The sequence below is a fragment of the Sander vitreus genome, chromosome 5, assembly GCF_031162955.1.
Source record: "Sander vitreus isolate 19-12246 chromosome 5, sanVit1, whole genome shotgun sequence".
Lineage (NCBI taxonomy): Eukaryota > Metazoa > Chordata > Actinopteri > Perciformes > Percidae > Sander > Sander vitreus.
The window spans coordinates 29,979,206-29,999,233 of NC_135859.1; the positions used below are offsets into that span (position 1 = coordinate 29,979,206).

General features: G+C 40.2%; 2 protein-coding genes across 3 annotated transcripts; both read right to left on the reverse strand.

Moving 5' to 3' along the window:
- Window positions 1-1,889: 1,889 nt before the first annotated feature.
- LOC144517755 (uncharacterized) lies at window positions 1,890-13,272 on the reverse strand. The gene is made up of 3 exons (XM_078249874.1): window positions 13,228-13,272; window positions 12,374-12,548; window positions 1,890-2,785 (listed from the first exon to the last, which is right to left on the reverse strand). Exons 1-3 carry the CDS (start codon window positions 13,270-13,272, stop codon window positions 1,965-1,967), a joined length of 1,041 nt encoding a protein of 346 aa, XP_078106000.1. The 3' UTR covers window positions 1,890-1,964.
- LOC144518629 (uncharacterized) lies at window positions 12,690-19,000 on the reverse strand. Of its 2 annotated transcripts, XM_078251437.1 has the most exons (4): window positions 18,674-19,000; window positions 18,226-18,507; window positions 17,992-18,078; window positions 12,690-14,541 (listed from the first exon to the last, which is right to left on the reverse strand). In XM_078251437.1, the coding sequence occupies exons 1-4, from the start codon at window positions 18,843-18,845 to the stop codon at window positions 13,577-13,579; spliced, it is 1,506 nt and encodes a 501-aa protein (XP_078107563.1). In that variant the 5' UTR covers window positions 18,846-19,000; the 3' UTR covers window positions 12,690-13,576. The 2 variants fall into 2 exon arrangements, with proteins under 2 accessions (XP_078107563.1, XP_078107562.1); XM_078251436.1 differs by having other exon boundaries at window positions 17,992-18,507.
- Between the last annotated feature and the right edge of the window lie 1,028 nt (window positions 19,001-20,028).

Sequence of the window (20,028 nt, forward strand, 5' to 3'; positions counted from 1 at the left end):
AAAATCTGTATTTATTAAATGTGCGCAAGCCAATCGTACGCACATCAGTAAGTAATGAATCAACAATCAACAAACAAATATTGTTTGGTTCAATCCGTGCAGGAGGAATTACAAACAAAAGAAAAAATGCTGCATGGGAGAAGGTCACAAATATCACATCGCAAATCCAGCAGTACATTTTTGGGGAAGCAGTACATACTTAGAAGCCACTCTGTGCCCTCCCCAAGCAGATCAGCGCGATCTTTGAGCACATTGTTTGCCAAGTCTTCCCATAAGCCATTGCACTATATTTCAAACATTTGTCACATCACAGTCTTTTATAGGATTTGACACCAATTGGGCAACTTGTCTGTTTAAAACTAGACAAATGATTGAGTGTTTTCTAATAAAAGGAAACACAGGACATATGTGGATGTTGATTACGTAATGCATACTGAGACATACTGTGTGTGTAGTATCGCTATTCTACCACTAGATTCTGTTCGTAAGCATGGCCAGAGCTGTGCTTATATTTACACACATTCCTAAGTGTAAGTACAAGCTGGTAAATTCCACACTTTGCGCGGCGATGTTGTTATGCATTACATACGCATACATCTGTGCGTACGCACGGTTGATAAATGAGGCCCCATAATGTGGCATCATGACTTCGCGTAAACATACACGCCACTTTCCTAAAGCCAAGTGGCGTGTTATCTTTACGCATTTTGAGCTATCCGCGTGTATGTCTACGCCGTAAACAGCGGACGGCAGTCTGCTGTATCACAGCGTAAACATACACGCCACTTTCTAAAGCCATGTGGCGTGTTATCGCAAGGCTACGGTTGGTTTTAACGTCACACGCGGGGGGAAAAGACAAACCGGTTGGGTTTAGGAAAAGAAAAGCATGGTAAGGAAACAACGCGCGCGGAAAACAAAGGAAACATCACACGTGGGACGCGATCCCTGCTCTCCTGTGTGAAAGTCCTGTGTTTTACCCATCCACCAACCCGACCAACCACCTTTTCATACTACTCGCTACGGTGTCAATTCACACGCAAACGCAAGGTAATGTAAGTCAATGGAGGACAAACGGCGTTGATAAACACGCTGAAAAGCGAGTGCGCGTCTTCATAGCACGCCAATAACGGCCTACCAATTGGCGTGTCATATATACGCCACTTCATGAGATCAGTCTGGGCCCCAAGAATTCCTCTTAGACACCGTCACTGACTATCCCTGTAACAATTTAACCACAATTAAGCACCATAGGTTTCAACCTAGGAATGTCATTTGAGAAAATCCTTCTCCACATTATGACACCTCAGTCGCGTGAGTTCAAATAGAAAACTACGTGTCTGTATGCCCTCTTACGTGGCTTTGCAATAGTGCGGCTTCTCACCTGTGTGGGTTCTTCTAATGTGCACATTCAATTTATCGCTACGTCTGAAATTTTCCCCACACGTTTTACAAGAATACGGCTTCTCACCTGTGTGGATTCTCATGTGTTTTGTCAAGACACTATTACATGTGAAACCTTTCCCACGTTATACAAATATGCGGCTTCTCGCCTGTGTGGGTTGTTACATGACACTTCAATGATGACGGCCGATTGAAATCCTTCCCATGTTTTGCAAGTATAAGGCCTCTCACCTGTGTGGATTCTCGTATGCCATATCAATGCTGAATTGTCACTGAATCTTTTCCCGCAGGTCATGCAAAGGTACGGTTTCTCACCTGTGTGCATTCTCTTGTGGAGTTTCAAGTGACTACTACATGTGAAACCTTTCCCGCATGTTTTGCAAGTATACGGCTTCTCACCTGTGTGGATTCTCATGTGGATTGTCAAGTGACCAACATTTCGGAAAGCTCTCCCGCATGTTTTGCAAGTATACGACTTCTCCCCTGTGTGGACTCTCATGTGGACTTTCACTGCTGAAGTGGCTCTGAATCTTTTCCCGCAGGTCTTGCAAAGGTACGGCTTCTCACCTGTGTGGGTTCTCATGCATGTGGACATTCAATTCATAGCTAGTTCCGAAATCTTTCCCACATGTTTTGCAAGTATAAGGCCTCTCACCTGTGTGGGTTCTCATGTGGACATTCAAATCTGATGTACGTCGGAAATCTTTCTCGCATGTTTTACAAGTATAAGGCTCATTTGTGTGGATTCTTATATGATCCTTCAATGTTGACATCTGATTGAAATCTTTCCCACATGTTTTGCAAGTATAAGGCCTCTCACCTGTGTGGGTTCTCATGTGTCTTTGCAATCGTGAATGATATTTAAACTCTTTTCCACATACATCACATTTAGAAGATGTTTTACCCGTGTGAGTAATACTGTGACGCTCTGACAAGTTAGAGTTGTTCACATTGCTACTGTGACCTCTGCTTCTGTGATGTCTCTTGTTTGGTTCTGGCTCTGCATTTCTAGTTAATCCTGAGTCTTCTCCTCCTTTCTGATCTTGGCTCTCAGCTTCATGAGAGTTGTGAGAGAGGAGCTGGTGGTCACTGTTTGCTTCTGATACCACAGAGCTTTTAACCCAAATGTAGTTTGGAGGATTTTTCTCCACTGCAATCTGACCTTCACTGTGGCCACTTTCCTCATAAGTAGGAGTCAACGTAAAGGCATCGGTCTCCTGCTTCAGTACAAGCTGCTCTCCCTCCTGACTGACGCAGAGTTCCTCTTTAATCTGTGGAGGCTCTGGCTCCTCTTGGTCCAGACCGGAGTTCCTCTCCTGAATACAGAGGTGCTGCTGGTCAGCGAAAACCTCCTCCTCCTTACAGACACGTGGCTGTGGGAGCTCTGGAGAGACAGCGAACGAAAGGGATAGGATACTACTGTGGTGATAGAAAAATTGCAGCAGAAAAAAAAAATGTCTTTAAACCAGGGGTCTTCAACGTTTTTTAACCAAGGACCCCTTAACTGAAAGAGAGACAGATCAGGGACCCCCTACTACATATATTGTCTAAAATGAAGTTGCATATTAAACTAGGCCTACAATAACACGTAGGGCGGCCTAAAGCCTTTATACATACCTTTTTTGCATAGAATACTAAGCTATTCAAATAGCTTAATAATTATTGGCATGATTTTATAAATCATGTCTTAATGTAAAACATACATGTGGCACAGTGACTCCTTAGGATTAACTGTATCTGTGGGTGGCTACCTTAGTGACTACCTTACCTATAGGCCAGTAAGCAATGTCGATTTATTTTTGCTTATAATATGTTGGATTCATGTTAAGACTTTTTCATTTTTGAAAAAATTAAAAAGTGCATTGACTCTGAGGACCCCATAGGGGTCCTGGACCCCCTGTTGAAGATCCCTGCTTTAAACCATTAGGATCATATATATTCATGGAAAGGAGCCAGCTGAGGTGGTTTGGGCATCTGGTAAGGATGCCCCCTGGTCGCCTCCCTAGGGAGGTGTTCCAGTCATGTCGAGCTGGGAGGAGACCTTGGGGAAGACCCAGGACTAGGTGGAGATACTATATCTGCACCCTGGCCTCGGAACGCCTCGGGATCCCCCAGTCAGAGCTGGTAACAGTTTTCGCCGATTGATTACACCCTGAAAGTGAGCGCTTAGACAAAAGCATCAAAACCTTAACTTTTGTAACCAAGTCTTAAACAAAGACGCCAAAAGTACAAACACATTTTCTACTTTGCACTTTGTTTGCACTTCTGCAACACACTTCTTGCATAACACTACACACCGTTTCTTACATTGGACACTTTGCTTAAGAATGAAAACTCTAGCAATCATTGGGAAAACACTGCCATTAGTCTTCAAAGAGTGCTCCATCACCATGCCACTCTAGGTCCCTACTTGACCCCTTACTCCCCATTTCTCAATCCAACTGATGAATTTGGCTTGGCATTGGAAAGTGTACGACCACATGTCTGCATGCCTGTTCTGCAAGCAATGGAAGAGGCATGCAGAGACACTGAGGTGGGGTCAGTCAGGGTCAGTCCAAGGTTGGATACAGCATGCAAGGCCATATTTCCCCCGTTGCATGGCCAGGGATGATATTGCTTGTGATGTGAATGAGGTGATCTGGCCAGACCCAACAGAAGGTGGGATCCATATACCATCCATCCATTTATTGTATATTGTTTGTTTACAGTAACATATTGTATTGATTACTGTACTGTTATTCTACTTTTATTTGTGTTTTTTGTTGTAAAAACCTGCAATGGGAAAAAAGAAACTGTATGTATATATAAATATATATATATATATATATATATATATATATATATATATAAATATAAATATAAATATATATATATATATATATATATATATATTTATATATTTATTTTTTTCCTGATGCCTTGCTATTTGTGCGTTCATTGAAATGTAATTAGATGTTCTGTTCTGGAACAATCTTTCAAGCCTGTATGAGAAAATAAGTATACAAAGTGTCTTATTTGGCTTGTGTGAACTCTTTGACACAATGATCCACATTCCGCAACAAGTGTGTAAGCAATCGGCAAAAACTGTAATGTGGCTGGGGAAAGGGAAGTTTGTGGTCCCCTGCTGGAGCTGTTGCCCCCTTTTTAATAAAAAAGATCATGTTTTACAAACCTATCATGAGTACATTCATTTCGGGTTTCCAAACGATATCCTCCAACAGTCTGCGCTGATGACCGAGCTCTTCCTCGTACTCGACGATAGTTTTTTCAAAAACTCCGAATATTTCTTCAGCGGCACCGAAGTGTAAAAATAACTTGTATGGCAGGTTATGCTACCCCCGGGCCAAAACAAAAGGAGTGGTGTCAATTTTCTCCTCTACCTCTTGTCAAGCATTCACATTTTTCCAAATGTTGACGGTTAGTTAGTATCAGTTTTCAGCTCATGCAGTCTCTTTAGCTGGACTATGACAATTACATGGTTTATGAACCAGTTGAAATGGTAACCAGAATGGTATAAAGGAGCATCTCTCCCATCCTGCTGAAATGTAGCCTTCAGGAATTTTTCAAGGACAGTGGAAGACCCAACAAGTTATGTCATGAAAACTGAACAGCATGCAAGATGTACTTCTGGGATGAAGCAGGCCTGCTGGGCACACTCAGAGTGAAAGTACAGTAGATGACATCTAGTTATGCATCTTTGAAGCTCTCACACTATTTTGGGCATCAGAGGACATGCAAGAATTTAATCTGTGATGGATAATCATCCAACATCAAGGAGGCCACAATACACATCTCCCTTTGAAAACAAATAGGTTTTATTCTAAAATGCAATATTTCCATTTTAAATGTTCTATACCTTTTTAATCATTTTTTCAAAAACATTTTATACACGGAGGTCTTCAGATGAGGATGATGGTGAATGTTGTATGTGGAAATGAAACTCTACATGTCTTTTTCGTTGGAAGTGTGATGGACTTTCTCCGATGGGTTTTGTTATTTGTTCAAACTCTGAGTCACTACTGTAGAGGAACTACATTTCTCATAGCGGTTAACCTACACAATTGCTGTGGTCTGCTGCTGAGAAATCCACTGATTACAGACATTCTGCAATTAAACACAGGCCCAACATTTTTTATTATTATTATTGGCATTGTCACGTGATTGACAAAAGTGCCATGCAAACGTCTAAAGTTTTGTTTTCTGTCATTGTTTATCAATGTTGCACACTTACAGTAAGCTTCGTGTTTAGGCCTGTTTTAGAGTTTTGAAGTGCAGCCAGTGGTGCCTGGTGTTATTTACCAGAGTTGTTTGACAATCATCTCCAGGGTGGGGACATTTCTACCAACCACCAGCTAAATATTGGTCAGTTGTAGCTGTAGCTAACAGTGCTGCAGCACATTCAGTCCTGACTTGATTTTGTGTCCTTTCTTGAGAACGTGTTGTACTTGTTGTTACATACTGTAAACTTGCCTTGGTCTTGGTCACGACTAAATAATCAAGGCTGCTGCGTGCTTTTATCTAACTGTTAAATATAGACCTTTTTCACGGCAGACACGTTGACATGACATAGTAGGAAAAGCACGGGTGTATTCAAGACTGCATTCCACTTAGGAGAGGCCCTGGTACTGAGCATGCTGACTCACTGAAATAGCTTACTGGGACACTTGATGGAATTGAGCCATTGTTAAGGTTATCAATTTCAGCTGTGCTTTTCCTACTATGACAAGTCAAAATGTCTGCTGTAAAAAAGGTCCATTGAGACATTTCCTACTCAACACTCAAAGAATTTGATAAGGGGTAAAATAATAACAGTAATTTTGAAGAGAAAGGAGGTCGGTCTACAGCACTTGTTGATGGTGAAACTACTATCAACAACTCTGGAAGCCTCTGTTCCAGTTTAACAATGCAAGAATTTCAACAATCCTGGTGGAAATTGATAGCCTAGAAATCTGGACGCACCCTAGCGGCAGCAAATGTAATTTGCTGCCAGGGTCGTTTAGCAACTCTCCGTTGGCTTGCGAGCTGGAAAACCCAAATTCTGGTCAGGCCAATCACATCGTGTATAGAGTCGGTGGGCGGGCTTAACATAAGGACGGCAGAGTTGCGATGGTTCCCTTCTACTTGAAAACAAAGAACATGGCTGTTGCTGCTGGCGAACAGCGGTCTTTCGAATCGGCTTTAGCCGCGACTCTGGAAGACTTGGAGTTAAGCACTGAAGTCATTCTTAAAAAAGGAAGATGTGTTCGGAGTTTTGCCGACTGGATACGGCAAAAGTTTAATCTATCAACTAGCGTTGCTCTGGTTGGCTATTGCGTGCAGAGGGAATTTGACAACCGTTAACCGTTTATCCCGCCCCTCGGATTGAGCCCTGCCAATGGTGAGTTCCTAGACCCAACATCTTGATGTGGGTCTGGATTGTCAGGCTAGGAAATCGATGCATTCTGTGTCCCTGGGTTAGAGGCATGCATTTCTGTCTGCCAGATGGTCTTTTTTGATACTGCCACTGGATGGAGCCTGTGGCTGCCAGATCCATACTGGAAACCCGCTTTATTCTACGCATGTGTGTAAACAGTTAGGATCAGGATAGCCCATTGGTCAGGAGATAGGACCAGTCTATGGAGTGGACCTGCACGGATGGGTTTCCGGTAGCCTACAGATTAGGAAGTGACAGGGCCAAAGTCAAACATTTTAAATGCTACGTTAACCGTTAAATTATTATATTTCGATGTAATGCAGACCAGAATCAGAATCATTAAGCAGTTTATTTTTTACAATAGTGGAACTATGGAATTTGCCTTGGTGATACATGCATACATGCAAACTGAAAATACTGTTGAAACGTGTCACCTAAATGTGTAAATAAATGTTCACATTTCAATTAAATGTAGCCCACTTTTAACACGTCTAGATGTCTTTTGACGTGCAAATATTGAAAACTATGTAAACTGGGATGAGACGTTAAAATGAAATATTGTTAAATTATGTCAGTGCATGTCATGACCTGAAAATCTACCTTATATTGGCAGATGGGGATAGAGTTTATTAATAGTTGCACAGTCCAGGTTTCTCACTGAATGAAAAGCAAAGAAATGTAGTCTCTTAACTTTCGATTCCTTACTTCCTATGCATGAAGAATATAATATCAAAATATGGTTTGGATAAAGCATATTTATATATAGCAATAAATAGACACACATAGTGGGCAACAAAACCACAGAAAAACCTATTAAACAGCCACAGTGGCTACAAGAATTCACGTTCATATTTTGATTATTGAGCAATAATAGTATTTCCCTCTATGGAAACTTCCCCGGGCCGAACCTTAAAACAACACAATAGATTAATTGTATAGGCTGGGGTGCACAGAAGATGACAAAAGGTCCAACTGACAAGAGTCACTACATTTCCACTGGGATGGGTAGAAAATGTAACCACAATGTGTCACTTCCTTTGCTTATTTCAAGACAATAAACCAGTTACGACATACTTAGAAACTGTTTACTTTTTTTTGTGATTTAAAATCAAAAGCAATTTGCTCAATATGTCTGAAAGAATCTCACTCTGCATAACTTGTCTAGTGTACTTACTCAGTGGATAACTGTCCATCTGGTCCCTCCGGTCTGGGTCGCCGAAAAAGTTTCAAGTACAGCCCTGTTTATCAGAGAGGGGAAATCTTCAGACTGTACAAAACACTGCGTCTCTTGGGCATCGCGACGCAACAGGTCGCACTCCTTGCAACACAGACACACTGAACAGGTGGCCATAGCTTCACAATGTCCGTAGGTACACCACCAGTTTCCCGAAGTATGAGGCTGTGTTGCGACATTGACTACCGGTAGCTAGCTCTCTCTCTCTCGTAGCCCTTTCACGGAGCTCCCGCAGCGCTTCGTTCAATAAACTGTCTGTACACTCACAGAGTTCTCAATGCTTCGGTTAACATGTTGGGACCCTCATTATGCTACCGTTGAAGTGTGGTGATATTTTGAGCCTTTTTAGTGGTATAAATAGCAATTTGTTTTTACGTTCCCTGTGCCCCAAATACTAGCGTTGTAAGCTAATCGGTGGTCTGCGCTAGCGTCTTGCAAGCTAAAAACTCATTCGATTAGCATGAAAACATGTCCCAGAGAGCGACAGACTGGGTACACATCTGTTAATAACCCCTAGGTTTGTTTTACGTTTTTTATTTTTTTATTATTTAAACGAAACACAAAACATACAGCTCACAACTTAACACATCCCCTTCCCGTGACCCCTCCCCACACACACACACACACACACACACACACACACACACACACACACACACACACACACACACTCTCATCATCACCCCACATGCAGCAGGCCTTGGTCGTCAACTTAGGTAATGTTGTTTCTTGGTTGCAGTGCTGCGCTGCCGATGTGTGGAAGAGGAACTTCGCAGACACTGTTTCTTGATTATAAAAAGGTTTATTACATCAAATAATTCAGCATTATTTTACAAGCTTCTGCAGGAGCTCGGAGAGGCGACCAACCCAATTTTCAAATATTGTCGCTCTGAAGTTCTGCGGTTATGTCATTGTATATATTCTGTGCATTTAGTGGGGGTGTGAGTATATGCTTGGAGTAGGAAACTGACCATTTAAGGCCCCATACATGGTATAACTCCAACAAAATATCTTCTGTCTTAGGGGGCCCCTTCTAATGTTAACAGTTTCCAAATGTTTCAGCAACAGTAGGGTAAAGTTCATAGGAATTCCCTTATATGGCAATCCTTAAGTCAAAGTTGTAAATCTTCAGATATCACAGTAACCATCAAGAGAATACAATAAAATAACCCATAGTAGTAATACAACGTCTTTGGCAGACCCAGGCCCCCTCTATTAACAGGGCTTTATCTTTATGTAGCCAGGGTTTTTTACCATTCCAAATAAATGTCTTTGTTATTCTATTGAACCATTTAAAATATAACAGGGGAACCTCCAGAGGAAGAGATTGGATGAGGTAGAAACTGTCTGCTTTTAAAGAAAGATAATCATAAAACTACTAGGGTATGACAACAAAGTATCAGTATCACTGGCTAAGTGCAATGTGGTTTATATTGCTCGAACCAAACCACTGACAAAGGGGCTTTGATTGAATGGGTCTTCATGTGAAAAAGGAGTACTGCTGTCACCTAGTGTCTCATTCTTGATATCACAATGTTGTTGAGTCAAATTATTAAGATCTCTGGTGGAGATAAATTTAGCAAGTGCACCCTTGCTAGGAAACTCCCAGAAACGCAATGAAACCTTGTCAAAAATACATTTAAGGTTCAGGTTGAAATGTTATTGTGTAATAAATAAAATGAAAGGTATCTCCGTCATAAGTGTAATCTGGATTAATTAACATATTGAAAATAAACCCAGCAAAATGGAGATAATATATATAGGCTATATAGTAAATTCCAATGGCTTTTATGGCTGATCGATGGGTATACAGTGAACTGCCAGAAAAATAGGTGGGGAGCCTATACAACCTCACCCAATTTAAATATAATTTGCTTAATCTAACGTTTCTGGATTCATGACGCTAAGGTTTTGCAAATCGGCCATGGGTTCGAATCCGACCCACAGCCCTTTGCTGCAGGTCGTCACCCCACTCTCCTTCCCCTTTCCTGTCTTCAAGCTGTCCTGTCAATAAAGGCAATGAAAGCCCAAAAAATTATCTTAAAAAAAGACTATACAGTATTTCACTATGTATATATTTATTTCACTGTGTATATATATATATATATATATATATATATATATATATATATATATATATATATACACACACACACCCTGTGTGGGTTCTCATGTGGACTTTAAAGACACTATTATCACTATTATATATGAAACCTTTCCCACGTTGTACAAGTATACAGCTTCTCGCCTGTATGGTTTTCATGTGAACTTTCAAGACACTCTCACATACGAAACCTTTTCCACGTTTTGCAAGAATGTGGCTTCTCGCCTGTATGGGTTGATGTATGGTACTTCAATGATGATATCTGATGGAAATCATTCCCACATGTTTTGCAAGTATACGGCTTCTCACCTGTGTGGATTCTCATATGGACATTCAAATCAAAGCTACGTTTGAAACTTTCCCGTACGGCTTCTCACTTGTGTGGATTTTCTTTTCTTTTTTTTCAAATATGTTTATTGATCAAACCTGTGTGGATTTTCATGTGCTTTTTCAATGTTGTACATTATAATTTGATCAACATGACAAAGAAATTGATGATGTAGGAAACAGCAGACCATTGTACATAATCATTTGCATGTTTGTGTCAAAGTTATTAACAGATGTGTACCCAGTCTGTCGCTCTCTGGGACATGTTTTCATGCTAATCGAATGAGTTTTTAGCTTGCAAGACGCTAGCGCAGACCACCGATTAGCTTACAACGCTAGTATTCGGGGCACAGGGAACGTAAAAACAAATCGCTATTTATACCACTAACAAGGCTCAAAATATCACCAAACTTCAACGGTAGCATGATGAGGGTCCCTAAATGTTAACCGAAGCATTGAGAACTTTGTAAGTGTACAGACAGTTTATTGAAAAGATAGATTATAATGACACTCGCGTTCATGTTTACATGCCGCTGCCGTCTTGAAAAACAGTCATGACTTACAGCTGGCGATGCAAACTAAAATCAAAAGCAATTTGCTCAATATGTCTGAAAGAATCTCACTCTGCATAACTTGTCTAGTGTACTTACTCAGTGGATAACTGTCCATCTGGTCCCTCCGGTCTGGGTCGCAGAAAAAGTTTCAAGTACAGCCCTGTTTATCAGAAAGGGGAAATCTTCAGACTGTACAAAACACTGCGTCTCTTGGGCATCGCGACGCAACAGGTCGCACTCCTTGCAACACAGACACACTGAACAGGTGGCCATAGCTTCACAATGTCCGTAGGTACACCACCAGTTTCCCGAAGTATGAGGCTGTGTTGCGACATTGACTACCGGTAGCTAGCTCTCTCTCTCTCGTAGCCCTTTCACGGAGCTCCCGCAGCGCTTCGTTCAATAAACTGTCTGTACACTTACAGAGTTCTCAATGCTTCGGTTAACATGTTGGGACCCTCATTATGCTACCGTTGAAGTTTGGTGATATTTTGAGCCTTTTTAGTGGTATAAATAGCAATTTGTTTTTACATTCCCTGTGCCCCGAATACTAGCGTCTTGCAAGCTAAAAACTCATTCGATTAGCATGAAAACATGTCCCAGAGAGCGACAGAGTGGGTACACATCTGTTAATAACCCCTAGGTTTGTTTTGCGCCGGAATTGTCCTTTAACAGCTACCTCTGGGCACTCACTGTGGAACTAACATTTTCCTTGATTTGTGAGATTACGATTGTTTCAAAGAAATACTGTTTGCTAACAAAAATATCCGTAATAGTGATATAAAGGGAAACTACTTATCAGTATGCATTCTTGTATGCCTTAGCAAAGTTACGGTTTCTCACCACTGTGGGTTCTCATGTGGGCTTTTAAAACACTATTAGATTTAAATCCTTTTCCACGTTTTACAAATATACTGCTTCTCACCTGTATGGATTCTCATGTGGACATTCAATTCATCGCTACGTCTGAAATCTTTCCCACATGTTTTACAAGTATGTGGTTTCTCACCTGTATGGATTCTCATATGTCGTATCAATGCTGTAGCATTACATAATTTTTTTCCACAGGTATTGCAAAGGTACGGCTTCTCACCTGTGTGGATTCTCATGTGGACATTCAAATCTGATGTACGTCGGAAATCTTTCTCGCATGTTTTACAAGTATAAGGCTCATTTGTGTGGATTCTTATATGATCCTTCAATGTTGACATCTGATTGAAATCTTTCCCACGTTTTGCAAGTATAAGGCCTCTCACCTGTGTGGGTTCTCATGTGTCTTTGCAATCGTGAATGATACTTAAACTCTTTTCCACATACATCACATTTAGAAGATGTTTTACTTGCGTGAGCATCACGGTGAATCTCTGAGAGGTTAGGGTTGTTCACATTGCTACTGTGACCTCTGCTTCTGTGATGTCTCTTGTTTGGTTCTGGCTCTGCATTTCTAGTTGATCCTGAGTCTTCTCCTCCTTTCTGATCTTGGCTCTCAGCTTCATGAGAGTTGTGAGAGAGGAGCTGGTTAACCCAAATGTAGTTTAGATGATATTCCTCATGTGATCAACATGATCAACATGTGATCTATCAATTTCAACAGTCCTAAGTTGCACGTTACTGTATGTGGGACAATGATTGCAAGAAATTGGACAACATTCACAATTACAACTTTCCTTTTGTATTTTAATTTGTTGACAGACCATGTCATTGTGATACATAAAAAATAAATTAAAAAAAAGACAAGACCGATTTACAGCACTTCCATCGTCAGAATTGGTGTTGTGTTGTGTGTGTGTGTGTGTGTGTGTGTGTATATGCTTGCCAATTGAAGTCTCATGAGATGCACTTTTGAGCCATTTAGGTGAACAGGTTGATCATTAGTTATCTAACACTTCACATTCCCCTTTATTAGTGAAAGTCAAGAGAGCAATTCGTCAATTCAGGACACATTTACACAAAAGTGTATAAATGTATATAAAATACGACTGACCGATTATGGCAACTGGTTCAATAATTTTGCATGTAATTACTCAGGCATTACAATAATGCCGAGATGGTGTGTGTGTGTGTGTGTGTGTGTGTGTGTGTGTGGGGGGGCTGCGTACCCTATTCGATACTTTTTAGGCACTGAGCGAATTGCCTCCTTAGTATCGAGTATCATAAAATGTCTTGTCATTCAATACCAAATTTCAATACCTACGGAGTAAATTTCATCAGCGTCGGTGAGCCAATAAGCGTGTCGCATGCTTCTACCAAGATCTGATAATGCTGCTGATTGGCTGTTTCACATTACATGTTGTAGAGACACGCAGGAAAAACTACGTTACGCACAGAGACAGGGCTTGTCTAGTAGGAGCTGAAAAATGATAATGAAAAAGACTTGTGCAATAATGGTTAATGTTGTCGTTTCTTTTCATTAAAATTGATTTCATAAAATTGGTATAGAACAAAGTACCGTTCAGGAACCGGCATCAAAGTCACAGTATTGCTATCGGTACAGGTATCGAAGATTCTGAAATCTTTCCCATGTTTGACAAGCATACAGCTTCTCACCATGTGTGGGTTCTCAGGTGGGTTTTCAAAGCACTATTCAGTTTAAATCCCATTCCACAAAATCTACAAGTGTACGGCTTCTCACCTGTGTGGGTTCTCATGTGGATATTTAAATCAGCACTCTGTCTGAAATCTTTCCCACATGTTTCACAAGTGTACGGCTTCTCACCTGTGTGGATTCTCATGTGGAGTTTTAATTGCTCGCTACGTACGAAATCTTTCCCACATGTTTTACAAATAAACGGCTTCTCGCCTGTGTGGATTCTCATGTGGCCTTTCAAGGAACTTTTACCTATATATCCTTTCCCACATGTTTTACAAGTATACGGCTTCTCACCTGTGTGGGTTTTCATGTGGACATTTAAATAATCGCTACGTAAGAATTCTTTCCCACATGTTTTACAAATATACAGCTTCTCATTTGTGTGGATTGTTATATGATCCTTCAATGTTGACATCTGAGTGAAATCTTTCCCACATGTTTTACAAGTATAGGGCCTCTCACCTGTGTGGGTTCTCACGTGTCTCTGCAACACTGAATTATACTTAAACTCTTTTCCACATACATCACATTTAGAAGATGTTTTACTTGCGTGAGCATCACGGTGAATCTCTGAGAGGTTAGGGTTGTTCACATTGCTACTGTGACCTCTGCTTCTGTGATGTCTCTTGTTTGGATTTTTCTCCACTGCAACCTGAGTCTCGTCCATACTGAAGTTCAGAGTCTGACCTTCACTGTGGCCACTTTCCTCATAAGTAGGAGTCAACGTAAAGGCATCGGTCTCCTGCTTCAGTACAAGCTGCTCTCCCTCCTGACTGACGCAGAGTTCCTCCTGTTCCTCTTTAATCTGTGGAGGCTCTGGCTCCTCTTGGTCCAGACTGGAGTTCCTCTCCTGAATACAGAGGTGCTGCTGGTCAGCGAGAACCTCCTCCTCCTTACAGACACGTGGCTGTGGGAGCTCTGGAGGGACAGAGAACAAAAGGGATAGGATACTACTAGAAAAACGGACAACTGGGCAGAAAAATACAACACATCTTTAAACCGTTAGGATCCTATATGCATCATACTCCTCTGTTAGTTTTTAAAGACCATTAAGGTTTTACACACCTATTCTGAGTACATTTATTTCAGGTTTACAAACGCTATCCAACAGTCTGCGCTGATGACCGAGCTCTTCCTCGTACTCAACGATAGTTTTTTCAAAAACTCCGAATATTTCTTCAGCAGCAGCAGTTAGTCGCACGTTGACAAACCGTCTTAAATACTGAAGACATTGTTGTTTTATTTCAACTGAAATAATTATCTGCGCTACGAATAGGCCTGCACGATTCGGGGAAAAATATGAATCACAATTATTTAGCTTAGAATTGATATCACGATTCTCTGCCACGATTGTTTTCTCATAAAGTGTGTTTATTGCACACATGAACCATGACAAAACAAAACAAACTGGCAGTACCAAACAGGTTTTTTTTTTGGCACCTATAGCACATTGCGCATCACCACAAGCCTGTAAACATAGAGGCTTCAATGAATAAAGAAAATAAAGTACACTGGCTATTTAAGTACGGTAGGCTACCAAAAATAGTGACATATAACACATTGAACTAAATATGGTCCTGATACAGGCTCTATCTGAACTCCTTGAACATGTCTTAATATAATTAAAGCATGTCAAAGTCAATTGCTTTCAATAAATTAATTGAAGGAGAGAAAGAAATCAAAGTCATTTAAAACTTAAATCGCGAACAGTGGTGAATCGAGATTGCGATTTTATAACGATTTATCATGCAGGCCTAGATACGACTACAATATCGTCTTTGAGCATATTTACAACGTGCACGTAGCTTGTATCGTTTACCTCCGCCGGGTACACCCTGTTGAGTTCTGAGTCAAACAGTGGAAGTGTAGCTTTTAGCTCCGCTTTCAACTGATAGCCTTTTATTCAAAATGTGTGTTTAACATCAGTAGCAAGAATGTTTACATCTATCTCACTTCATTCTAAGGGATTTTTGATACTATTTAGTAAACTTCTAATAACTACCAGCAATCTTTTTTGTTAATTTTGCAGATAATTTTACTTTTTTAAAATAAACAGTGGTGAAAGTATTATGACTATTTCAGAACACATGTGTAATAATACACAGTGCATCTAAATGTAAGTTCAGTAAAATGACAGATCAGCAAAATGTAGCCTAGTAAAAGTTTTTTAGAATTGTTGGCATTGGATTATCTAAAATAGTCATTAACCGGAAACTAATTTAATAATTAATTAATCATTTATTAAGAAAAAATGCCATACATTTGGCCAGAAAAAAAAAAAAAGAGACATTTTGACATAAAATAGGATTTCGTATATGTAGGGTTGGGTACTGAAACGCGGTGCCAATAGGGCACCGGTTCCGACGTAAACGGTAGTAGCGAGACCGAATAAGAACGGAAATTTTGGTTCCTCATTGCGGTACCTGACTCTTTTTTTTTTCAGAAGCATCGCTGCACGGGACGCTACGTTACCGTTAGCTAGTAGCTGGATTAAACACAATGGTTAAAATGCTGACAGCTAACATTAAACGGTGTAAAGTGTGACTGTATTTCCCTGTAGAGGATTCCAACACCGGGACCTAACAGTCTGGCTGCAGCTGCCGCTGTCGGAAAAACAACACACAGACGGTGCGTTCACTTGAAACTCGCCAGCCTTGTGGTGCATTTTAAGTTATTGTAAAATACCCTTTTCCCATCTGGTGATTGTTTTGTCATTTACCAGCAATTTAGGCACTGGCACCGTTTTAAAAGTATTGATTTAGCACCGGTATCGGAAAAAAACCAAACAATACCCAACCCTACTTATATGGTAATATAAAACTGTAATGCCAGTCACTCTCAAATGTAAAATCTGACTTCTCAAAAAGATGTCTAGGGGGCTTCATATAAAACTACAAGACGTACTTAGATATGAAGCCCTTGTTAAACTTTTGAAGTGATTTTGACATACTTAGAAAATGTACATTAACACAAAAAACACCATCGAGCTCACACAATTACTTTAAATCACATATTATTTATGTTCTGATGCAAGTTATGGCAACAACATGTGATGACAAAGATTGAAAAGGCACAAGACCACTTTTTCTGTATGGCATCTATCAATTTCAACAGTACTAAGTTGCACGTTACTGTATGTGGGACAATGATTGCAAGAAATTGGACAACATTCACAATTACAACTTTCCTTTTGTATTTTAATTTGTTGACATACCATGTCATTGTGATACATAAAAAGACAAAACCGATTTACAGCACTTCCATCGTCAGAATTGGTGTTGTACTCTGTGTGTGTGTATATGTATGTATGTATATTTAATACCCTTTGTACTCTATTCGATACTTTTTAGGCACTGAGCGAATTGCCTCCTTAGTATCGAGTATCATAAAATGTCTTGTCATTCAATACCAAATTTCAATACCTACGGAGTAAATTTCATCAGCGTCGGTGAGCCAATAAGCGTGTCGCATGCTTCTACCAAGATCTGATAATGCTGCTGATTGGCTGTCTCACATTACATGTTGTAGAGACACGCAGGAAAAACTACGTTACGCACAGAGACGGGGCTTGTCTAGTAGGAGCTGAAAAATGATAATGAAAAAGACTTGTGCAATAATGGTTAATGTTGTCGTTTCTTTTCATTAAAATTGATTTCATAAAATTGGTATAGAACAAAGTACCGTTCAGGAACCGGCATCAAAGTCACAGTATTGCTATCGGTACAGGTATCGAAGATTCTGAAATCTTTCCCATGTTTGACAAGCATACAGCTTCTCACCATGTGTGGGTTCTCAGGTGGGTTTTCAAAGCACTATTCAGTTTAAATCCCATTCCACAAAATCTACAAGTGTACGGCGTCTCACCAGTGTGGATTTTCATGTGGATGTTCAAATCACCAATACGTCTGTAATGTTTTCCACAAGTTTCACAAGTGTACGGCTTCTCACCTGTGTGGATGTTCATGTGGAGTTTTAATTGCTCGCTACGTATGAAATCTTTCCCACATGTTTTACAAATAAACGGCTTCTCGCCTGTGTGGATTCTCATGTGGCCTTTCAAGGAACTTTTACTTATAAATCCTTTCCCACATGTTTTACAAGTATACGGCTTCTCACCTGTGTGGATGTTCATGTGGAGTTTTAATTGCTCGCTACGTAAGAATTCTTTCCCACATGTTTTACAAATATACAGCTTCTCATTTGTGTGGATTGTTATATGATCCTTCAATGTTGACATCTGAGTGAAATCTTTCCCACATGTTTTACAAGTATAAGGCCTCTCACCTGTGTGGGTTCTCACGTGTCTCTGCAACACTGAATTATACTTAAACTCTTTTCCACATACATCACATTTAGAAGATGTTTTACTTGCGTGAGCATCACGGTGAATCTCTGAGAGGTTAGGGTTGTTCACATTGCTACTGTGACCTCTGCTTCTGTGATGTCTCTTGTTTGGTTCTGGCTCTGCATTTCTAGTTGATCCTGAGTCTTCTCCTCCTTTCTGATCTTGGCTCTCAGCTTCATGAGAGTTGTGAGAGAGGAGCTGGTGGTCACTGTTTGCTTCTGATACCACAGAGCTTTTAACCCAAATGTAGTTTAGAGGATTTTTCTCCACTGCAACCTGAGTCTCGTCCATACTGAAGTTCAGAGTCTGACCTTCACTGTGGCCACTTTCCTCATAAGTAGGAGTCAACGTAAAGGCATCGGTCTCCTGCTTCAGTACAAGCTGCTCTCCCTCCTGACTGACGCAGAGTTCCTCCTGTTCCTCTTTAATCTGTGGAGGCTCTGGCTCCTCTTGGTCCAGACTGGAGTTCCTCTCCTGAATACAGAGGTGCTGCTGGTCATCGAGAACCTCCTCCTTACAGACACGTGGCTGTGGGAGCTCTGGAGGGACAGAGAACAAAAGGGATAAGATACTAACGCTACTGTGATGATAGATAAACAGGACAGAAAAACATCAAATAGGCATATATGTCTTTAAACCATAAGGGTCCTATATGAGTCACAACCCCATATGTTAGTTTTTAAAGACCGTTGAGGTTTTACACACCTATCCTGAGTAATGTTATTTCAGGTTTACAAACGCTATCCAACAGTCTGCGCTGACGACCGAGCTCTTCCTCGTACTCGACGATAGTTTTTTCAAAAACTCCGAATATTTCTTCAGCGGCAGCAGTTAGTCGCTCGTTGACGAACTGTTTTAAATGCTGAACGGAAGACATTGTTGGTGTACTACACGCATGGGACTACACGTGAAATAATTTTCTACGCTACGACTTCAATACCGTCTTTGAGCTGATTTACTGCGTGCATGCATAGACAGTATATAAACGGCGTGCATGCAGCTAAAGCGGCTACATGTGCTTGTTTTGTTTACTTCCGCCGGATGTCACACTGGCAGTTGCGACAGTGGAAGTGCAGGAGCTTTTCGTTCCGCTTTCAACTGACTGGAATTTGATTTCGAAATTATTATCAGACTTATTCAAGACTCATTTGAAAGTATTAAAAGCCATCTTCTTTGTTGATTCGCAGATAATGGTTTTGTGTGAAAACTATATCTCAAAAGACATATACCAGTGTATTCACAATGTTCGTTAAGTGAGAGTAAGAGTGAGCAAGTAAGCAAAAAATATATATGCCATAAAATTATGGATTTTAGTCTAATGTTGGAGTCTGTAAGGTTCAACAGTTGTGAGTTGGACTCCTTTTTTAACATAATGTTGGGACAGATTAACAATGCATCTTCCTTTATAAGTTCATTATATTTTCTTTATTTGTATCTTAACCTTCAAAGTCATTATTGTAAATATAGCTGCATAACATTTGCTTGACATTTGCAAAACAGTAAGTGCATTTCTTGAAAAATTTCATCCAAACAGCACCACACGATTACTTGCAAAAGACCTCAACTTGCTCAAAATCCTTAGTTTATTTCAAAAAAGTATATATTTAGGTCAATGAACATGTCATGCCATCAAAATGACAAGTCCTTGTGTCACGGTTTCTGAACAAGATAGTAAAAATGCTTAGCAATGTTGTCAATTCAGAAACATTCAGAAAAAAAAGTGTAATAGAAATGTAAATAAAATACCGTTGACAGATTATGACAACTGGTTCAATCATTTAGCATGTAATGACTCATGCAATAATGCAGAGATGTTTTGGGGGGTTAGATTATACAAAAGACAGAGAACCAGTATAATACATTTTGATCAACATGACAAAGAAATTGATGATGTTGGAAACAGTAGACAATTGTACATAATCATTTGCATGTATGTACCAACGCATTTGTTCTAAAGAATGAGAAATGAATTGCTTTTATGGTGTGTGCAAGTCCCTAGATGATGTGGAAGTTAAACAATTTGTTTATATTTTTTAATTCTGATCTAAGAAATGTGCCAA

What these genes read in the sequence shown, in the direction of transcription:
- LOC144517755 (XM_078249874.1), bottom strand. Translation starts at nt 13,272, where the DNA reads ATGCGACACGCTTATTGGCTCACCGACGCTGATGAAATTTACTCC. An exon ending in ACGCTGATGAAATTTACTCC is followed by an intron (nt 12,549 to 13,227) that starts GTAGGTATTGAA and finishes TGGGTTAACCAG; the next exon opens with CTCCTCTCTCACAACTCTCA. An exon ending in TCACCGTGATGCTCACGCAA is followed by an intron (nt 2,786 to 12,373) that starts GTAAAACATCTT and finishes CTGTCTCTCCAG; the next exon opens with AGCTCCCACAGCCACGTGTC.
- LOC144518629 (XM_078251436.1), bottom strand. Translation starts at nt 18,845, where the DNA reads ATGTCTTCCGTTCAGCATTTAAAACAGTTCGTCAACGAGCGACTAACT. An exon ending in AATAACATTACTCAGGATAG is followed by an intron (nt 18,508 to 18,673) that starts GTGTGTAAAACC and finishes CTGTCCCTCCAG; the next exon opens with AGCTCCCACAGCCACGTGTC. An exon ending in TCACCGTGATGCTCACGCAA is followed by an intron (nt 14,542 to 17,991) that starts GTAAAACATCTT and finishes CTGTCCCTCCAG; the next exon opens with AGCTCCCACAGCCACGTGTC.